Raw genomic sequence first — 14,896 nt, forward strand, 5'->3', positions numbered from 1 at the left:
ATCTTGCTACCATGGAAAGGAAAATACCTGTCTATTTGTGGAAAAATCACCCTGATTAACTCTTTAGTTATATCACAGTTTACCTATTTGCTTATGGTTTTGCCTACACCTAGTGACCTGCTTTTTAAATTATATGAACAAAAAATATTCAATTTTATTTGGAACGGCAAGCCAGATAAAATTAAAAGGGCCTATTTATATAACGAATATGAATTTGGTGGGCAGAATTTATTAAATATTCAAGCATTAGACCTCTCACTAAAGGCATCAGTCATACAAAAGTTATACTTAAATCCAAACTGGTTCTCTAGTCAATTGGTACAAATGTCTCATCCTATATTCAGGAAGGGCCTTTTCCCCTTTATTCAGATTACATCTGCTCACTTTCGGTTGGTTAAAAAGGAAATAGTCTCCAAAATATCTTTATTTTTTAAACAAGCCTTAGAAAGTTGGTTGCAATTTCAGTTTAATCCACCCGAAACGACGGAACAAATAGTACAACAAATATTATGGTTAAATTCAAATATACTAATTGATAAAAAAACAGTATATATCGAAGAAATGTTTAAAAAAGGTATAATTTTAGTGAATGATATCATAAATAGGACTGCTGGAGTTGTGTCACACATGCAGCTAACACAGACATATGGAAATGTCTGCTCTACCCAAAATTACAACCAATTAATTGCAGCATTACCACAAAAATGGAAGAGGCAAGTAGAAGGGGAAAAAAGTAAGGAACTTGTATGTCGGCCCTGTATTAAAGAACATAAATGGTTAAAGAAAAGTGTGATAAATAAAAACATATACCAATTTCATTGAAGGACCAAAAAACTGACAGCTGTGCCATATAAATTGCAAAATAGTTGGGAAGAGATTTTCGATGTACCCATTCCATGGCACATGGTTTATGAATTGATACGCAAAACAACGCCGGATTCAAAACTTCGAATTTTTCAATTAAAATTACTGTACAAAATTCTTGCAACTAATAGAATGTTATATATATGGGTACAATCTTCCCAGCTCTGCAGATTCTGCTGTGAGGAGGCAGAGTCATTAGACCATTTATTTTGGTATTGTCCATATGTAGCTCGTTTTTGGTCACAGGTCCAGGAATGGCTGAAGAATTGCAACATTTGCCTAGAACTAACGCTACAGATGGCAATACTGGGGGATTTGAAAAGCCATAGTCAATCAATCAATAATATAATAATTATTTTAGCAAAAAAAAATATTTTTAATTTACAATCTGTAGAAGCTATGAGAATAGGAAGGTTCAAATATTTTGTGAAGCATCACAGCACAGTTGAAAAATATATGGCAAATAAAAATCCGAAATGGATGATGTTGGAAGATAGATGGGAAGGGTTGAGTGGAGCTGAAGGGTGGGACTAATAACAAGATAAACAATGTAGAGCATACAGGATCTGTGAAATGTGTATAGGTTCGGAGCTTTTGTGAAATAGCACAGTTACAAGTGGAAATCAAACTCGACGGACATCAGAAATAGAGGAAGGACTAAGAACAAACAAAAGAGAACTATTGTAAAGTAGACTGCGTCTGTAAAATGTGTATAAGATGTATAAATTTAAGGTAAAAGCAGAAGTGTTTATTAGTTTACTCCAATTGGGGGAACGGTGGTAGGGTTTGCGGGGAATAATAATAAAGGTATATTCTTTAAAAAAAGTATGTATGTCTATATAGGTATGTGTATGTATATATGTACAGTGGGGAGAACAAGTATTTGATACACTGCCGATTTTGCAGGTTTTCCTACTTACAAAGCATGTAGAGGTCTGTAATTTTTATCATAGGTACACTTCAACTGTGAGAGACGGAATCTAAAACAAAAATCCAGAAAATCACATTGTATGATTTTTAAGTAATTCATTTGCATTTTATTGCATGACATAAGTATTTGATCACCTACCAACCAGTAAGAATTCCGGCTCTCACAGACCTGTTAGTTTTTCTTTAAGAAGCCCTCCTGTTCTCCACTCATTACCTGTATTAACTGCACCTGTTTGAACTCGTTACCTGTATAAAAGACACCTGTCCACACACTCAATCAAACAGACTCCAACCTCTCCACAATGGCCAAGACCAGAGAGCTGTGTAAGGACATCAGGGATAAAATTGTAGACCTGCACAAGGCTGGGATGGGCTACAGGACAATAGGCAAGCAGCTTGGTGAGAAGGCAACAACTGTTGGCGCAATTATTAGAAAATAGAAGAAAATAGAAGAAGTTCAAGATGATGGTCAATCACCCTCGGTCTGGGGCTCCATGCAAGATCTCACCTCGTGGGGCATCAATGATCATGAGGAAGGTGAGGGATCAGCCCAGAACTACACGGCAGGACCTGGTCAATGACCTGAAGAGAGCTGGGACCACAGTCTCAAAGAAAACCATTAGTAACACACTACGCCGTCATGGATTAAAATCCTGCAGCGCACACAAGGTCCCCCTGCTCAAGCAGGCGCATGTCCAGGCCCGTCTGAAGTTTGCCAATGACCATCTGGATGATCCAGAGGAGGAATGGGAGAAGGTCATGTGGTCTGATGATTCAAAACTAGAGCTTTTTGGTCTAAACTCCACTCGCCGTGTTTGGAGGAAGAAGAAGGATGAGTACAACCCCAAGAACACCATCCCAACCGTGAAGCATGGAGGTGGAAACATCATTCTTTGGGGATGCTTTTCTGCAAAGGGGACAGGACGACTGCACCGTATTGAGGGGAGGATGGATGGGGCCATGTATTGCGAGATCTTAGCCAACAACCTCCTTCCCTCAGTAAGAGCATTGATGATGGGTCGTGGCTGGGTCTTCCAGCATGACAACGACCCGAAACACACAGCCAGGGCAACTAAGGAGTGGCTCCGTAAGAAGTATCTCAAGGTCCTGGAGTGGCCTAGCCAGTCTCCAGACCTGAACCCAATAGAAAATCTTTGGAGGGAGCTGAAAGTCCGTATTGCCCAGAGACAGCCCCGAAACCTGAAGGATCTGGAGAAGGTCTGTATGGAGGAGTGGGCCAAAATCCCTGCTGCAGTGTGTGCAAACCTGGTCAAGAACTACAGGAAACGTATGATCTCTGTAATTGCAAACAAAGGATTCTGTACCAAATATTAAGTTCTGCTTTTCTGATGTATCAAATACTTATGTCATGCAATAAAATGCTAATTAATTACTTAAAAATCATACAATGTGATTTTCGGGATTTTTGTTTTAGGTTCCGTCTCTCACAGTTGAAGTGTACCTATGATAAAAATTACAGACCTCTACATGCTTTGTAAGTAGGAAAATCGGCAAAATCGGCAGTGTATCAAATACTTGTTCTCCCCACTGTATATATGTGTATATGTATGCATACGTGTATGGATATATATATTTACCCCAAAAAATATGGGGGATTGGAAATGATGCAGACATTTACATTGGAAGCAACATTCTTTCCGCAATATTAAGCTGATCTACCCCTGAAAAAAAAAAAAAAAACATAAAGTGCCATAGTTTAAAGTAGCTAGTGATACATGTATTACATAAAGATGGCAAGATGCAGTAGATGATATAGAGTACAGTATATACATATACATATGAGATGAGTAATGTTGGGTATGTAAACATTATATTAAGTGGCATTGTTTAACGTGGCTAGTGATACATTTTTACATACATTTCCGTCAATTCCCATTATTAAAGTGGCTGGAGTTGAGTCAGTATGTTGGCAGCAGCCACTAAATGTTAGTGGTGGCTGTTTAACAGTCTGATGGCCTTGAGATCGAGAGACTGAAAAACAGCTTCTGTCCCTGCTTTGATGCACCTGTACTGACCTCGCCTTCTGGATGATAGCGGGGTGAACAGGCAGTGGCTCGGGTGGTTGTTGTCTTTGATGATCTTTATGGCCTTCCTGTGACATCGGGTGGTGTAGGTGTCCTGGAGGGCAGGTAGTTTGCCCCCGGTGATGCGTTGTGCAGACCTCTCTACCCTCTGGAGAGCTTTACGGTTGTGGGCGGAGCAGTTGCCGTACCAGGCGGTGATACAGCCCGACAGGATGCTCTCGATTGTGCATCTGTAGAAGTTTGTGAGTGCTTTTGGTGACAAGCCGAATTTCTTCAGCCTCCTGAGGTTGAAGAGGCGCTGCTGCGCCTTCTTCACAACGCTGTCTGTGTGGGTGGACCAATTCAGTTTGTCCGTGATGTGTACGCCGAGGATCTTAAAACTTACTACCCTCTCCACTACTGTCCCGTCGATGTGGATAGGGGGGTGCTCCCTCTGCTGTTTCCTGAAATCCACAATCATCTCCTTTGTTTTAGTGAGTGTGAGGTTATTTTCCTGACACCACACTCCGAGGGCCCTCACCTCCTCCCTGTAGGCCGTCTCGTTGTTGTTGGTAATCAAGCCTACCACTGTAGTGTCGTCCGCAAACTTGATGATTGAGTTGGAGGCGTGCATGGCCACGCAGTCGTGGGTGAACAGGGAGTACAGGAGAGGGCTCAGAACGCACCCTTGTGGGGCCCCAGTGTTGAGGATCAGCGGGGTGGAGATGTTGTTACCTACCCTCACCACCTGGGGGCGGCCCGTCAGGAAGTCCAGTACCCAGTTGCACAGGGCGGGGTCGAGACCCTGGGTCCCGAGCTTGATGACGAGTTTGGAGGGTACTATGGTGTTAAATGCTGAGCTGTAGTCGATGAACAGCATTCTCACATAGGTATTCCTCTTGTCCAGATGGGTTAGGGCAGTGTGCAGTGTGGTTGCGATTGCGTCGTCTGTGGACCTAGTGGGTCGGTAATCAAATTGGAGTGGGTCTAGGGTGTCAGGTAGGGTGGAGGTGATATGGTCCTTGACTAGTCTCTCAAAGCACTTCATGATGACTGAAGTGAGTGCTACGGGGCGGTAGTCATTTAGCTCAGTTACCTTAGCTTTCTTGGGAACAGGAACAATGGTGGCCCTCTTGAAGCATGTGGGAACAGCAGACTGGGATAAGGATTGATTGAATATGTCCGTCAACACACCAGCCAGCTGGTCTGCGCATGCTCTGAGGACGCGGCTGGGAATGCCGTCTGGGCCTGCAGCCTTGCGAAGGTTAACACGTTTAAATGTTTTACTCACCTCGACTGCAGTGAAGGAGAGCCCGCAGGTTTTGGTAGCGGGCCGTGTCAGTGGCACTGTATTGTCCTCAAAGCGAGCAAAAAAGTTATTTAGTCTGTCTGGGAGCAAGACATCCTGGTCCGCGACAGGGCTGGTTTTCTTTTTGTAATCCGTGATTGACTGTAGACCCTGCCACATACCGCTTGTGTCTGAGCTGTTGAATTGCGACTCTACTTTGTCTCTATACTGGCACTTAGCTTGTTTGATTGCCTTGCGGAGGGAATAGCTACACTGTTTGTATTCGGTCATGTATTCGGTCATATTTACACTTTGTAGTGAAGTTTGACAGAATAAGTGTTTTTGACTCATATCAAAGCCACGTAGGCTGATTTCCAAATGAGAAGTTGGTTTTAAGGGGCTTTTTATCATTATATTTTTGTCTCAACCACACGTTTCCCAAACAAGGAAAATAAGTAGTTCGTACTATTCCAGTTCCACATGATGGTAATCAAGGTTGTAGAAACATCTCAAGGATGATCAATGGAAACCGGATGCACCGGAGCTAAATTTTTTGTCTCATAGCAAAAGGGTCTGAATACTTATGTAAATAAGGTATCGTTTTTTTTATTTGTAATACATTTCCAAAAATGTCTAAAAAGCTGTTTTCGCTTGTCATTATGGGGTAGTGTGTGTAGATTGAGTTTTTTAAATCCATTTTAGAATAAGGCTGTAACGGATCAAAATTTGTAAAAAGTCAAGAGGTCTGAATACTTTCTGAATGCACTGTATAGTATATGTGGTTCAAGTGGACGGTACCATGCACGCACGCACACACACCAAGTTTGCCTCTGGCAACGTCATGCTACACTAACGGCCATGGTACGTTACAAGCAACACAACCAAATTAAGAAACTCTTGGCACTGTCACTGACTACGAAGAGACCTGGGGGTTAAGTCTGCTCTCAAAATGTGTTCTGCTGCGTAGAACGCTTTCATAGCCTAGTAACTTAGCGAGTCTAACAGCTATGCCTAGGCTATTATGACGAAAGGAACGTTCAGAATAGGGAGGAGCAAATCTGTGCGTAATGGTAGGCTAAGCCTATGATGACCTTATCGGATGTGCTTTACTAACAGTATTTATAAAAGGCAACTATCCTTCTAACAACTGTCGTACAGTACCAGTCAAAAGTTTGGACACCTACTCATTCAAGGGGTTTTCTTATTTTTTAAAACTTTTTTCTACATTGTAGAATAATAGTGAAAACAACAAAACTATGAAATAACACATATGGAATCATGTAGTAACCAAAATATATTTTATATTTGAGATTCTTCAAAGTAGCCACCCTTTGCCTTGACACCTTTGCACACTCTTGGCATTCTCTCAACCAGCTTCACCTGGAATGCTTTTCCAACAGTCTTGAAGGAGTTCCCACATATGCTGAGCACTTGTTGGCTGCTTTTCCTTCACTCTGCGGTCCTACTCATCCCAAACTATCTCAATCGGGTTGAGGTCGGGTGATTGTGGAGGCCAGGTCATCTGATGCAGCACTCCATCACTCTCCTTCTTGGCCAAATAGCCCTTACACAGCTTGGAGGTGTGTGTTGGGTCATTGTCTTGTTGAAAAACAAATGATTGTGGGACTATGTGCAAACCAGATGGGATGGCGTATTGCTGCAGAATTCTGTGGTAGCCATGCTGGTTAAGTGTGCCTTGATTTCTAAATAAATCACTGACAGTGTCACCAGCAAAGCACCCCCACACCTCCTCCTCCATGCTTCACGGTGGGAACCACACATGCAGAGATAATCCACTCACCTACTCTGCGTCTCACAAAGACACAGCGGTTGGAACCAAACGGTTCAAATTTGTACTCATCAGACCAAAAGGACATATTTTCACCGGTCTAATGTCCATTGCTCATGTTTCTTGGCCCAAGCCAGTCTCTTCTTATTGGTGTCCTTTAGTAGTGGTTTCTTTGCAGCAATTTGACCATGAAAGCCTGATTCACGCAGTCTCTAATGAACAGTTGATGTTGAGATGTGTCTGTTACGTGAACTCTGAAGCATTTATTTAGGCTGGTAACTCTAATGAACTTATCCTCTGCAGCAGAATTAACTCTGGGTCTTTCTTTCTTGTGCGGTCCTCATGAGAGCCAGTTTCATCATAGCACTTTATGGTTTTTGAGACTGCACTTGGAGAAACTTTCAAAGTTCTGTATTGACTGACCTTCATGTCTTAAAGTAATGATGGACTGTTGTTTCTCTTTGCTTATTTGAGTTGTTCTTGCCATAATATTGGTCTAGGGCTATCTTCTGTATACCACCCCTACCTTGTCACAACACAACAGATTGGCTCAAACGCATAAAAAGTTAATTTAACAAGGCACACCTGTTAATTGAAATGCATTCCAGGTGACTACTTCATAAATCTGGTTGAGAGAATGCCAAGTGTGCAAAGCTGTCAATGCAAAGGGTGGCTACTTTGAAGAACCTCAATAATAAAATGTATTTTGATTTGTTTAACACTGTTATTTCATAGTTTTGATGTCTTCACTAATATTCTACAATGTTGAAAATAGTAAAAATAAAGAACCCTTGAATTAGTAGGTGTGTCCAACTTTTTTGACTGGTACTGTACGTGAGTACACCCAGTTGAAATTAGTTAACTTGGGATCAGGAGACCACGGGGCCTGTGTGTGTGTGTGTGTATGATTCCCACGCCGCATCAATTGTAGAAAATAACAAAAAGGCCCATGAAAGACACAGAATATGCCCCCATATTACCACCTTTATTGATAATGTTTCGATCCACATCTTCAGGTCAAAAGGACATATTCCACCCCACATGACCATTAAACACCCCCGATTCCAACCCCATTTAAGTACATGTAAATGGAACTTCATTCCCTTTTCATGCACTTTTCTCTCTATGCATATTCTGAACTTAAGCATGAGAATAGCATGCTATTCACCTACTATTCAATCAGGGGAGGAGATTGAAAAAATGAAGATGTAGTGGAAATGTGTCTACAGATATGACATTCTGACCTTGACTTAATTCCCTCCTTGACTTAACTCCACCACCTTTATGCAAGAGGAAACCATGATTAAGGTTGAGCGAACCTGCAGGTTCCAAGTGCAAGTGGGAAAAGCATCTATTTTTTCCCCGATAACAGCATTCTCCACGCACTGTAATTTACAACTTGATAAGAGCTATTAATAAGAGCTAGGTAAATGAGTAATCTGTTCAGGTAAGGGGATTGAAAATATTAATGACAGTTGTTTTAGATCTATTTGACCATATGATCACTGGTGACAAATGTGAAACCAGTCACATGGTGGCAAACTGAAGCATATCAACATGTCACCTTTTCCACAGTGAAGTTTATAAAATGTTGTGCCATTATGCAGAATGAAAAATCTTACAGCCTTCTAACTTACAGGGATGGGAGCTCTTGAATGTCTTAACTTGAGGCTAGACCGACTCTCTCTGATTCCTATTTCTATCATGTTAAATATTAGCCACTATCAGTATCGACCCTGAAGTAGGCCTAATAACACATATTCAACTGCCAAATTTACTTTTTGTTCCCTTCAGTTGGTATAGCCTACATTATCATTCAATTTAATTACATTGTTTCATTTAATTCCTTTGTAAAACACTGTCATGGCCATGTGATTGTTACTGTGGATCATTAGTAACAGTTCATAATATCAAAAATGTATGTAAAAAAGACAGATTAAATCGTTATGGTGCGGCGCGCAGACCAAGCCATAACAGTTTGAACCCGACACATGGCACAATACTTGGCTGTGTCAGTTGGCCCAGTTCCATGGTTAATGCAGGCTATAGAGGAGGATATAGCCTACTACTGTACACTATTCTCCCTATTTTAATTCTGTGTACACTAATCTTCAACAATACCATGGGTTAAAGAACTGAATGTGGCAATTTTATGAATGAATCAAACCACTGTAAATCTATAGGATCCAACTATTTTTATCAGTTGACATTGAAACTGAGACCAATATGCATAGGCTATATTTAGATGGCTTTCTTTCATTGATCCCTATTTCTGAACCTGTTCTTTGATCTATTGTAGTCTGTTGTCAAAATTCTATTGAAAGGGAAAGGGATGGCTGATGATAAACGTACTGTTAACCCAATTGAATGAAAACTCCACAAGAAAATCTGTTGGCCAGCAAGTAGGAGGGTTTCACTGTTTGAATTACATTTATTCAGCACGAGCAAGGGAACCAAGCCTGCAAAGCCCGTTATGCTCCGACATAAATACTAACTACTGTGAAGTGCATAAGAAAGGCATAATTTCCTAAGTCGGAATAGGGTCCATGGTGCATAGTAGGTGTGGAAACAATTCAAACATGGCTATACAAAAATAACTTTTACTGGATAATCAGCCATCACTAATCACAGTGTTACATGTGGTACAAAATAATTACATGCATAAATACCAAAACGGGCAGTTACAACCCAACCTGCAGTAAAAATGATTATGTTGAAAACTGTTAGAATACCTGCCCACAAGACCATCACGTGCAGGCGGTGGTCGTAGATATAATAACACATGACCTACTTCAAAATAACTTGTGGACCTGTGGTAAGCTGGTATCCATGATTTCACATATAAATGTACCATAGGCTATTTACCTTAGAAAAGGTCTGATGTGAAACTCTTAGTTAAGACCTTTTGGTAACCTAGTGGTCAAACAGTGTATCCAATACAACACTCTTATCAATGTCTCCCCACCTCCTAGGAACCTTGACATGTTCAAGACCAATGTATCTCAGAGAGCTAATGTGTGATGAGCCTCCATTAATGTGCAGCCACAGGGTTCCTCTGATCAAGAGTGCTCATATTACTCTGCTATGCTTGTTTTTAGGGCTCGTTTCGTTTTTCCCACATAGCATAAAGCACAAATACACTTTACAAAGTAAACCACTATTTTTTATTTTACCTGTAGGCCTAATGATACTCTTATTGGCCTTGCAAGTGATGTTGTGATTGAACATATACACTCTTTCAAAAAAAGGTGTTATCAAGAACTTAAGGGTTTTTCAGCTGTCCCCATAGGAGAACACTTTTTGGTTCCAGGTAGAACCCATTTGAGTTCCATTTAGAACCCTTTCTACAGAGGGACTTCTACAAGGAACCCTAAAGAGTTCAACCTGGAACCAAAAAGGGTTATCCTATGGGGACAGCCAATAAACTATTTTTTGTTAGAGTGGAGGCCTAATACATTTATTCGTGAAGTTACACTGGGTACATCGGCCGCATCTGTAAATCTAGGAAGGTGCCACGTGGCGCAGTTGGAAGAGCAGACCTACCCACCATTTGGCAGTGACGGATGTTGGGGGCGCGGCTGAAGACTAGCAGCGGGTGTTGTTTAAACTTTTTTTTCTTCAGTTGTGGGTCAGTGATCAAGATGTGCCTGTGATTTTTTTATGATATGGTCGAATTGTTTGGGAAGTATTTTTTATTTATTTAACCAGGTAGGCAAGTTGAGAACAAGTTCTCATTTACAACTGTGACCTGGCCAAGATAAAGCAAAGCAGTTCGACACATAACACAGGGAGTTACACAAACATACAGTCAATAATACAGTAGAAAAATAAGTCTATAAACAATGTGAGCAAATGAGGTGAGATAAGGGAGGTAAAGGCAATAAATAGGCCATGGTGCCGAAGTAAATACAATATAGCAATTAAAACACTGGAATGGTAGATTTGACAGTGGATGAGTGTGCAAAGTAGAAATACTGGGGTGCAAAGGAGCAAAATAAATAAATAAATACAGTAGGGGAAGCGGTAGTTGTTTGGGCTATTTATAGATGGGCTATGTACAGGTGCAGTGATCTGTGAGCTGCTCTGACAGCTGGTGCTTAAAGCTAGTGAGGGAGATAAGTGTTTCCAGTTTCAGAGATTTTTGTAGTTCGTTCCAGTCAATGGCAGCAGAGAACTGGTTGGAGAGGCGGCCAAAGGAGGAATTGGCTTTGGGGGTGACAAGTGAGATATACCTGCTGGAACGCATGCTACGGGTGGGTGCTGCTATGGTGACCAGCGAGCAGAGATAAGGCGGGACTTTACCTAGCAGGGTCTTGTAAATGACCTGGAGCCAGTGGGTTTGGCGACGAGTATGAAGCGAGGTACAGCCAACGAGAGCGTACAGGTCGCAGTGGTGGGTAGTATATGGGGCTTTGGTGACAAAACGGATGGCACTGAGATAGACTGCATCCAATTTGTTGAGTAGGGTGTTGGAGGATAATTTGTAAATGACATTGCCGAAGTCGAGGATCAGTAAGATGGTCAGTTTTACGAGGGTATGTCTGGCAGCATGGGTGAAGGATGCTTTGTTGCGAAATAGGAAGCCAATTCTAGATTTAACTTTGGATTGGAGATGTTTTATGTGAGTCTGGAAGGAGAGTTTACAGTCTAACCAGACACCTAGGTATGTGTAGTTGTCCACATATTCTAAGTCAGAACCGTCCAGAGTAGTGATGCTGGACGGGCGGGCAGGTGCAGGCAGCGATCGGTTGAAGAGCATGCATTTAGTTTTACTTGTATTTAAGAGCAGTATTAAAGGAGGCATTGGGCTCGTTGTTCAGGGGGGGGGCTGGTTTGGGAGTGTGAGTCTCAATATTTTTGTAATGTCATGCAGCCATTACTCCTGGTAACGCCGCTGTATGAAACATTCATCCAGTGCGCCTACTACAGATCATATGTATGCAACAGTATTGGCTGATAGGGAGGTTATTTTTAGGGGTGCAGGGTTGGAAGCTACCTGTGCGTAGGGAATTCCTGTCCGTCGGCTTCCTAGGTCCATGCTAAAGCCACCCACTCCCTTTACCGAAATGTCCAGAAAACTTGTTTCATACGCATTACATGTCAGTGTGAATTTCTGATTTTCATTGCTTGTACACCTGTGATTATTGATTATGCGTGAAGTGCTTTTGGTATAGCCAAGTTTTGAATGGTTTCCACAACCACTATGCGTAATGGTCCGGTGGGGTGGAATACATAGTACCAGGTAGTTATCTATTTTGGAGACAGGGATTGTGCCAGGACATGAAGGCAACACATGAAGTGGCACTGTTATAAGGGTGATGGACAGCATCACTGTGGAAAACACACACACATTCTATTTGAGTTATGCTGAATATACACTGACTAGAAATGTAAACGCAACATGCAAAGTGTTGGTCCCATGTTTCATGAGCTGAAATAAACAATCCCAGAAATGTTCCATATGCACAAAAAGCATATTTCTCTGAAATGTTTACATCCCTGTTAGTGAGAATTTCTCCTTTGCCAAGATAATCCATCCGCCTGACAGCTGTGGCATATCATGAAGTTGATTAAACAGCATGATCATTACACAGGTGCACCTTGTGCTGGGGACAATACAAGGCCACTCTAAAATGTGCAGTTTTGTCACACAACGCCACAAATGTCTCAAGTTGAGGGAGCGTGCAATTGAAAAGCTGACTGCAGGAATGTCCACCAGACCTCTACCATAAGCTGCCTCCAACGTTGTTTTAGAGAATTCGACAGTACGTCCAACTGGCCTCACAACAGCAGACCACGTGTAACAACACCAGCCCAGGACCTCCACATCCGCCTTCATCTGAAACCAGCCACCCGGACAGCTGATGAAATTGAGGAGTATTTCTGTATGTAATAAAGCTCTTTTGTGGGGAAAAAACTAATTCTGATTGGCTAGGCAGGGGCACAGCCATAGGTGGGCCTGGCTCCCAAGTAGGTGGGCCTATGCGCTCCCAGGCCCACCCATGGCTGTGACCCTGCCCAGTTATGTGAAATCCATAGATTAGGGCCCAATTTATTTATTTCAATTGACTGATTTCCTTATATGAACTTTAAATCAGTAAAATTGTAAAAATTGTTGCATGTTGTGTTTCATATTCCTGTGCTGAAAGTGCATTCGTCAAGCTCCACCACTACTTTGTTCAATTTGCCCTCTGGTGAGTGGGGCCAAATTGTGAGAGGGAATTGATGTCATTTCCCTAACTTCCTCTTTATAGGGGCTACACGTGCCAAGACCAGCACTGCTCAGTTACATAACACACTCAACCATAGCCACAATGTCAACAGAACAGCCATCATTGTTTACTACATATTCTGTCTACCAACTCAGACAAACCAACTATCAAGTATAAAACATGGTAAAGCAGTTCTCTAGACAGTATTATACAGTTCTGAAATCGCATACCCTGAAATAAGCTGTTGTCTGAAACCTGCAGTCCAAGAATCAGAGAAAAACAGAAGGCTACTTAAAAAAGCAAAAGGAAGAAACTAACCTGAGATACTGAAACCAGCAGTTGAAACTTCCATCACCCTCCATGGCAGATAGTCTCTGGTGTGTGAATGGCGGAGTTGAAATCTAAGACCAAAACAATACAACCTCCACCAGTCCCTTCCTCTATGAGCCAAGCCCTCCCTTCACCCCTCCCACAGGCATATCAAAACATCCTTCAACCACAGAACCATATGGAACGGGGAACAGAACACAACAGTCTCTCTCTGTGTGTGTGTGGCAGACCTGAGTTCAAATAAATATGTATTTGAGTATTTTCTAATATGACCCGAAATCAAATGTAATTGATACAGAGGTACAATCAGTAAGGCTGGTCTGAATGGATAGCTCACTTCAGTAAGCACAATATAATTAGGGGTTCACAACAAAGCCGTGAAACGTATTGTTATTTTTTGGATAATCTTTTTTTCCACTTGATCAAATAACTCAAGCATAGGTTTGGTAACTTTTGTTCTAACATGGCACACAGAAACTAAAGGCCATGAGTAACTTGGTCAAAAAGAACAGCACCGACTGGCCAATAGGTGGCGCTGGTATAGGCAGTCTCATTTAAACCTTCATATCAGCTGCACCGTTTGACCTAGAGACTTAACTTTGTATGTAGATGTCTTTCCTCATACTGAACAAATACTGACCCATAAGGTCCGTCATGATAAACTTTCCTCCATCTTTGAAGCTTAGGGATTGGTTAAGAGATGGCTGAGTTATTGATCAATCAGAATTTACGTGTCCATTTACAGTGCCTTCAGAAAGTATTCACAACCCTTTACTTTTCCACATTCTGTTGCGTTACAGCCTGAATTTAAAATTGAGTCAATTGAGATTGTGTCATTGATCTATACACAATACCCCATAATGTCAAAGTGGAATTTTGTTTGTATTATTGTTTACTAATTAATAAATTAAGCTGAAATGTCTTGAGTCAATACGTATTGTGGTATCCCAGGAGGTCTACCCGGGGGATGGTAATAGAGGGGAGGTACGTGAGGCGACATTGGCTCCCTCTGCTGGGAATACGAGAGCTGGGCACCTCGACACGGACAGCTAAGTGGAGGTAATTAGAGGAAGGTGCCAACCAGCCGTGGAGGCTAAATAAAAGTAGCACGATGGCACACCGCGGGAGAGAGACGGACACCAGTCTCTTAAAATACCGAGCAAAACCTAAGTAATTTTTTTGATATATTTATTTTCTGTCTTAGTAAAGTTGTTTTTGCGGACTAAAGCCTCCCTGTCAATCTCTGCACGCTCCACCCAACGGTTTACTGCAGTATTCAAACCCTTTGTTATGGCAAGCCTAAATAAGTTCAGTAGTAAAAATGTGCATTAAGTTGCATGGACTCATTCTGTGTTCAATAATAGTGGTTAACATGATTTTTTAATGACTACCCCATCTCTACCCCACACAAACAATTATCTGTATGTTCCCTCAAATTGAGTTGTGAATTTCAACCACA

General features: G+C 41.7%; 1 protein-coding gene across 4 annotated transcripts in view; it reads right to left on the reverse strand.

The window, feature by feature from the left end:
- acacb (acetyl-CoA carboxylase beta) overlaps positions 1-14,896 on the reverse strand; it is a 66,173-nt gene that overhangs the window by 39,578 nt on the left and 11,699 nt on the right. The window contains exon 1 of one of the 4 annotated variants that reach the window (XM_071403960.1): positions 13,426-13,522. The exons of the other annotated variants lie outside the window; for them this stretch is intronic. Within the exon in view, the coding sequence (XP_071260061.1) occupies positions 13,426-13,469 (44 nt within the window). The 5' untranslated portion in view covers positions 13,470-13,522. Of the gene's footprint in view, positions 1-13,425; positions 13,523-14,896 lie in introns of those variants that run through there. 4 annotated transcript variants of the gene reach the window in all.

This window comes from Salvelinus alpinus, chromosome 5 (genome assembly GCF_045679555.1).
Source record: "Salvelinus alpinus chromosome 5, SLU_Salpinus.1, whole genome shotgun sequence".
Lineage (NCBI taxonomy): Eukaryota > Metazoa > Chordata > Actinopteri > Salmoniformes > Salmonidae > Salvelinus > Salvelinus alpinus.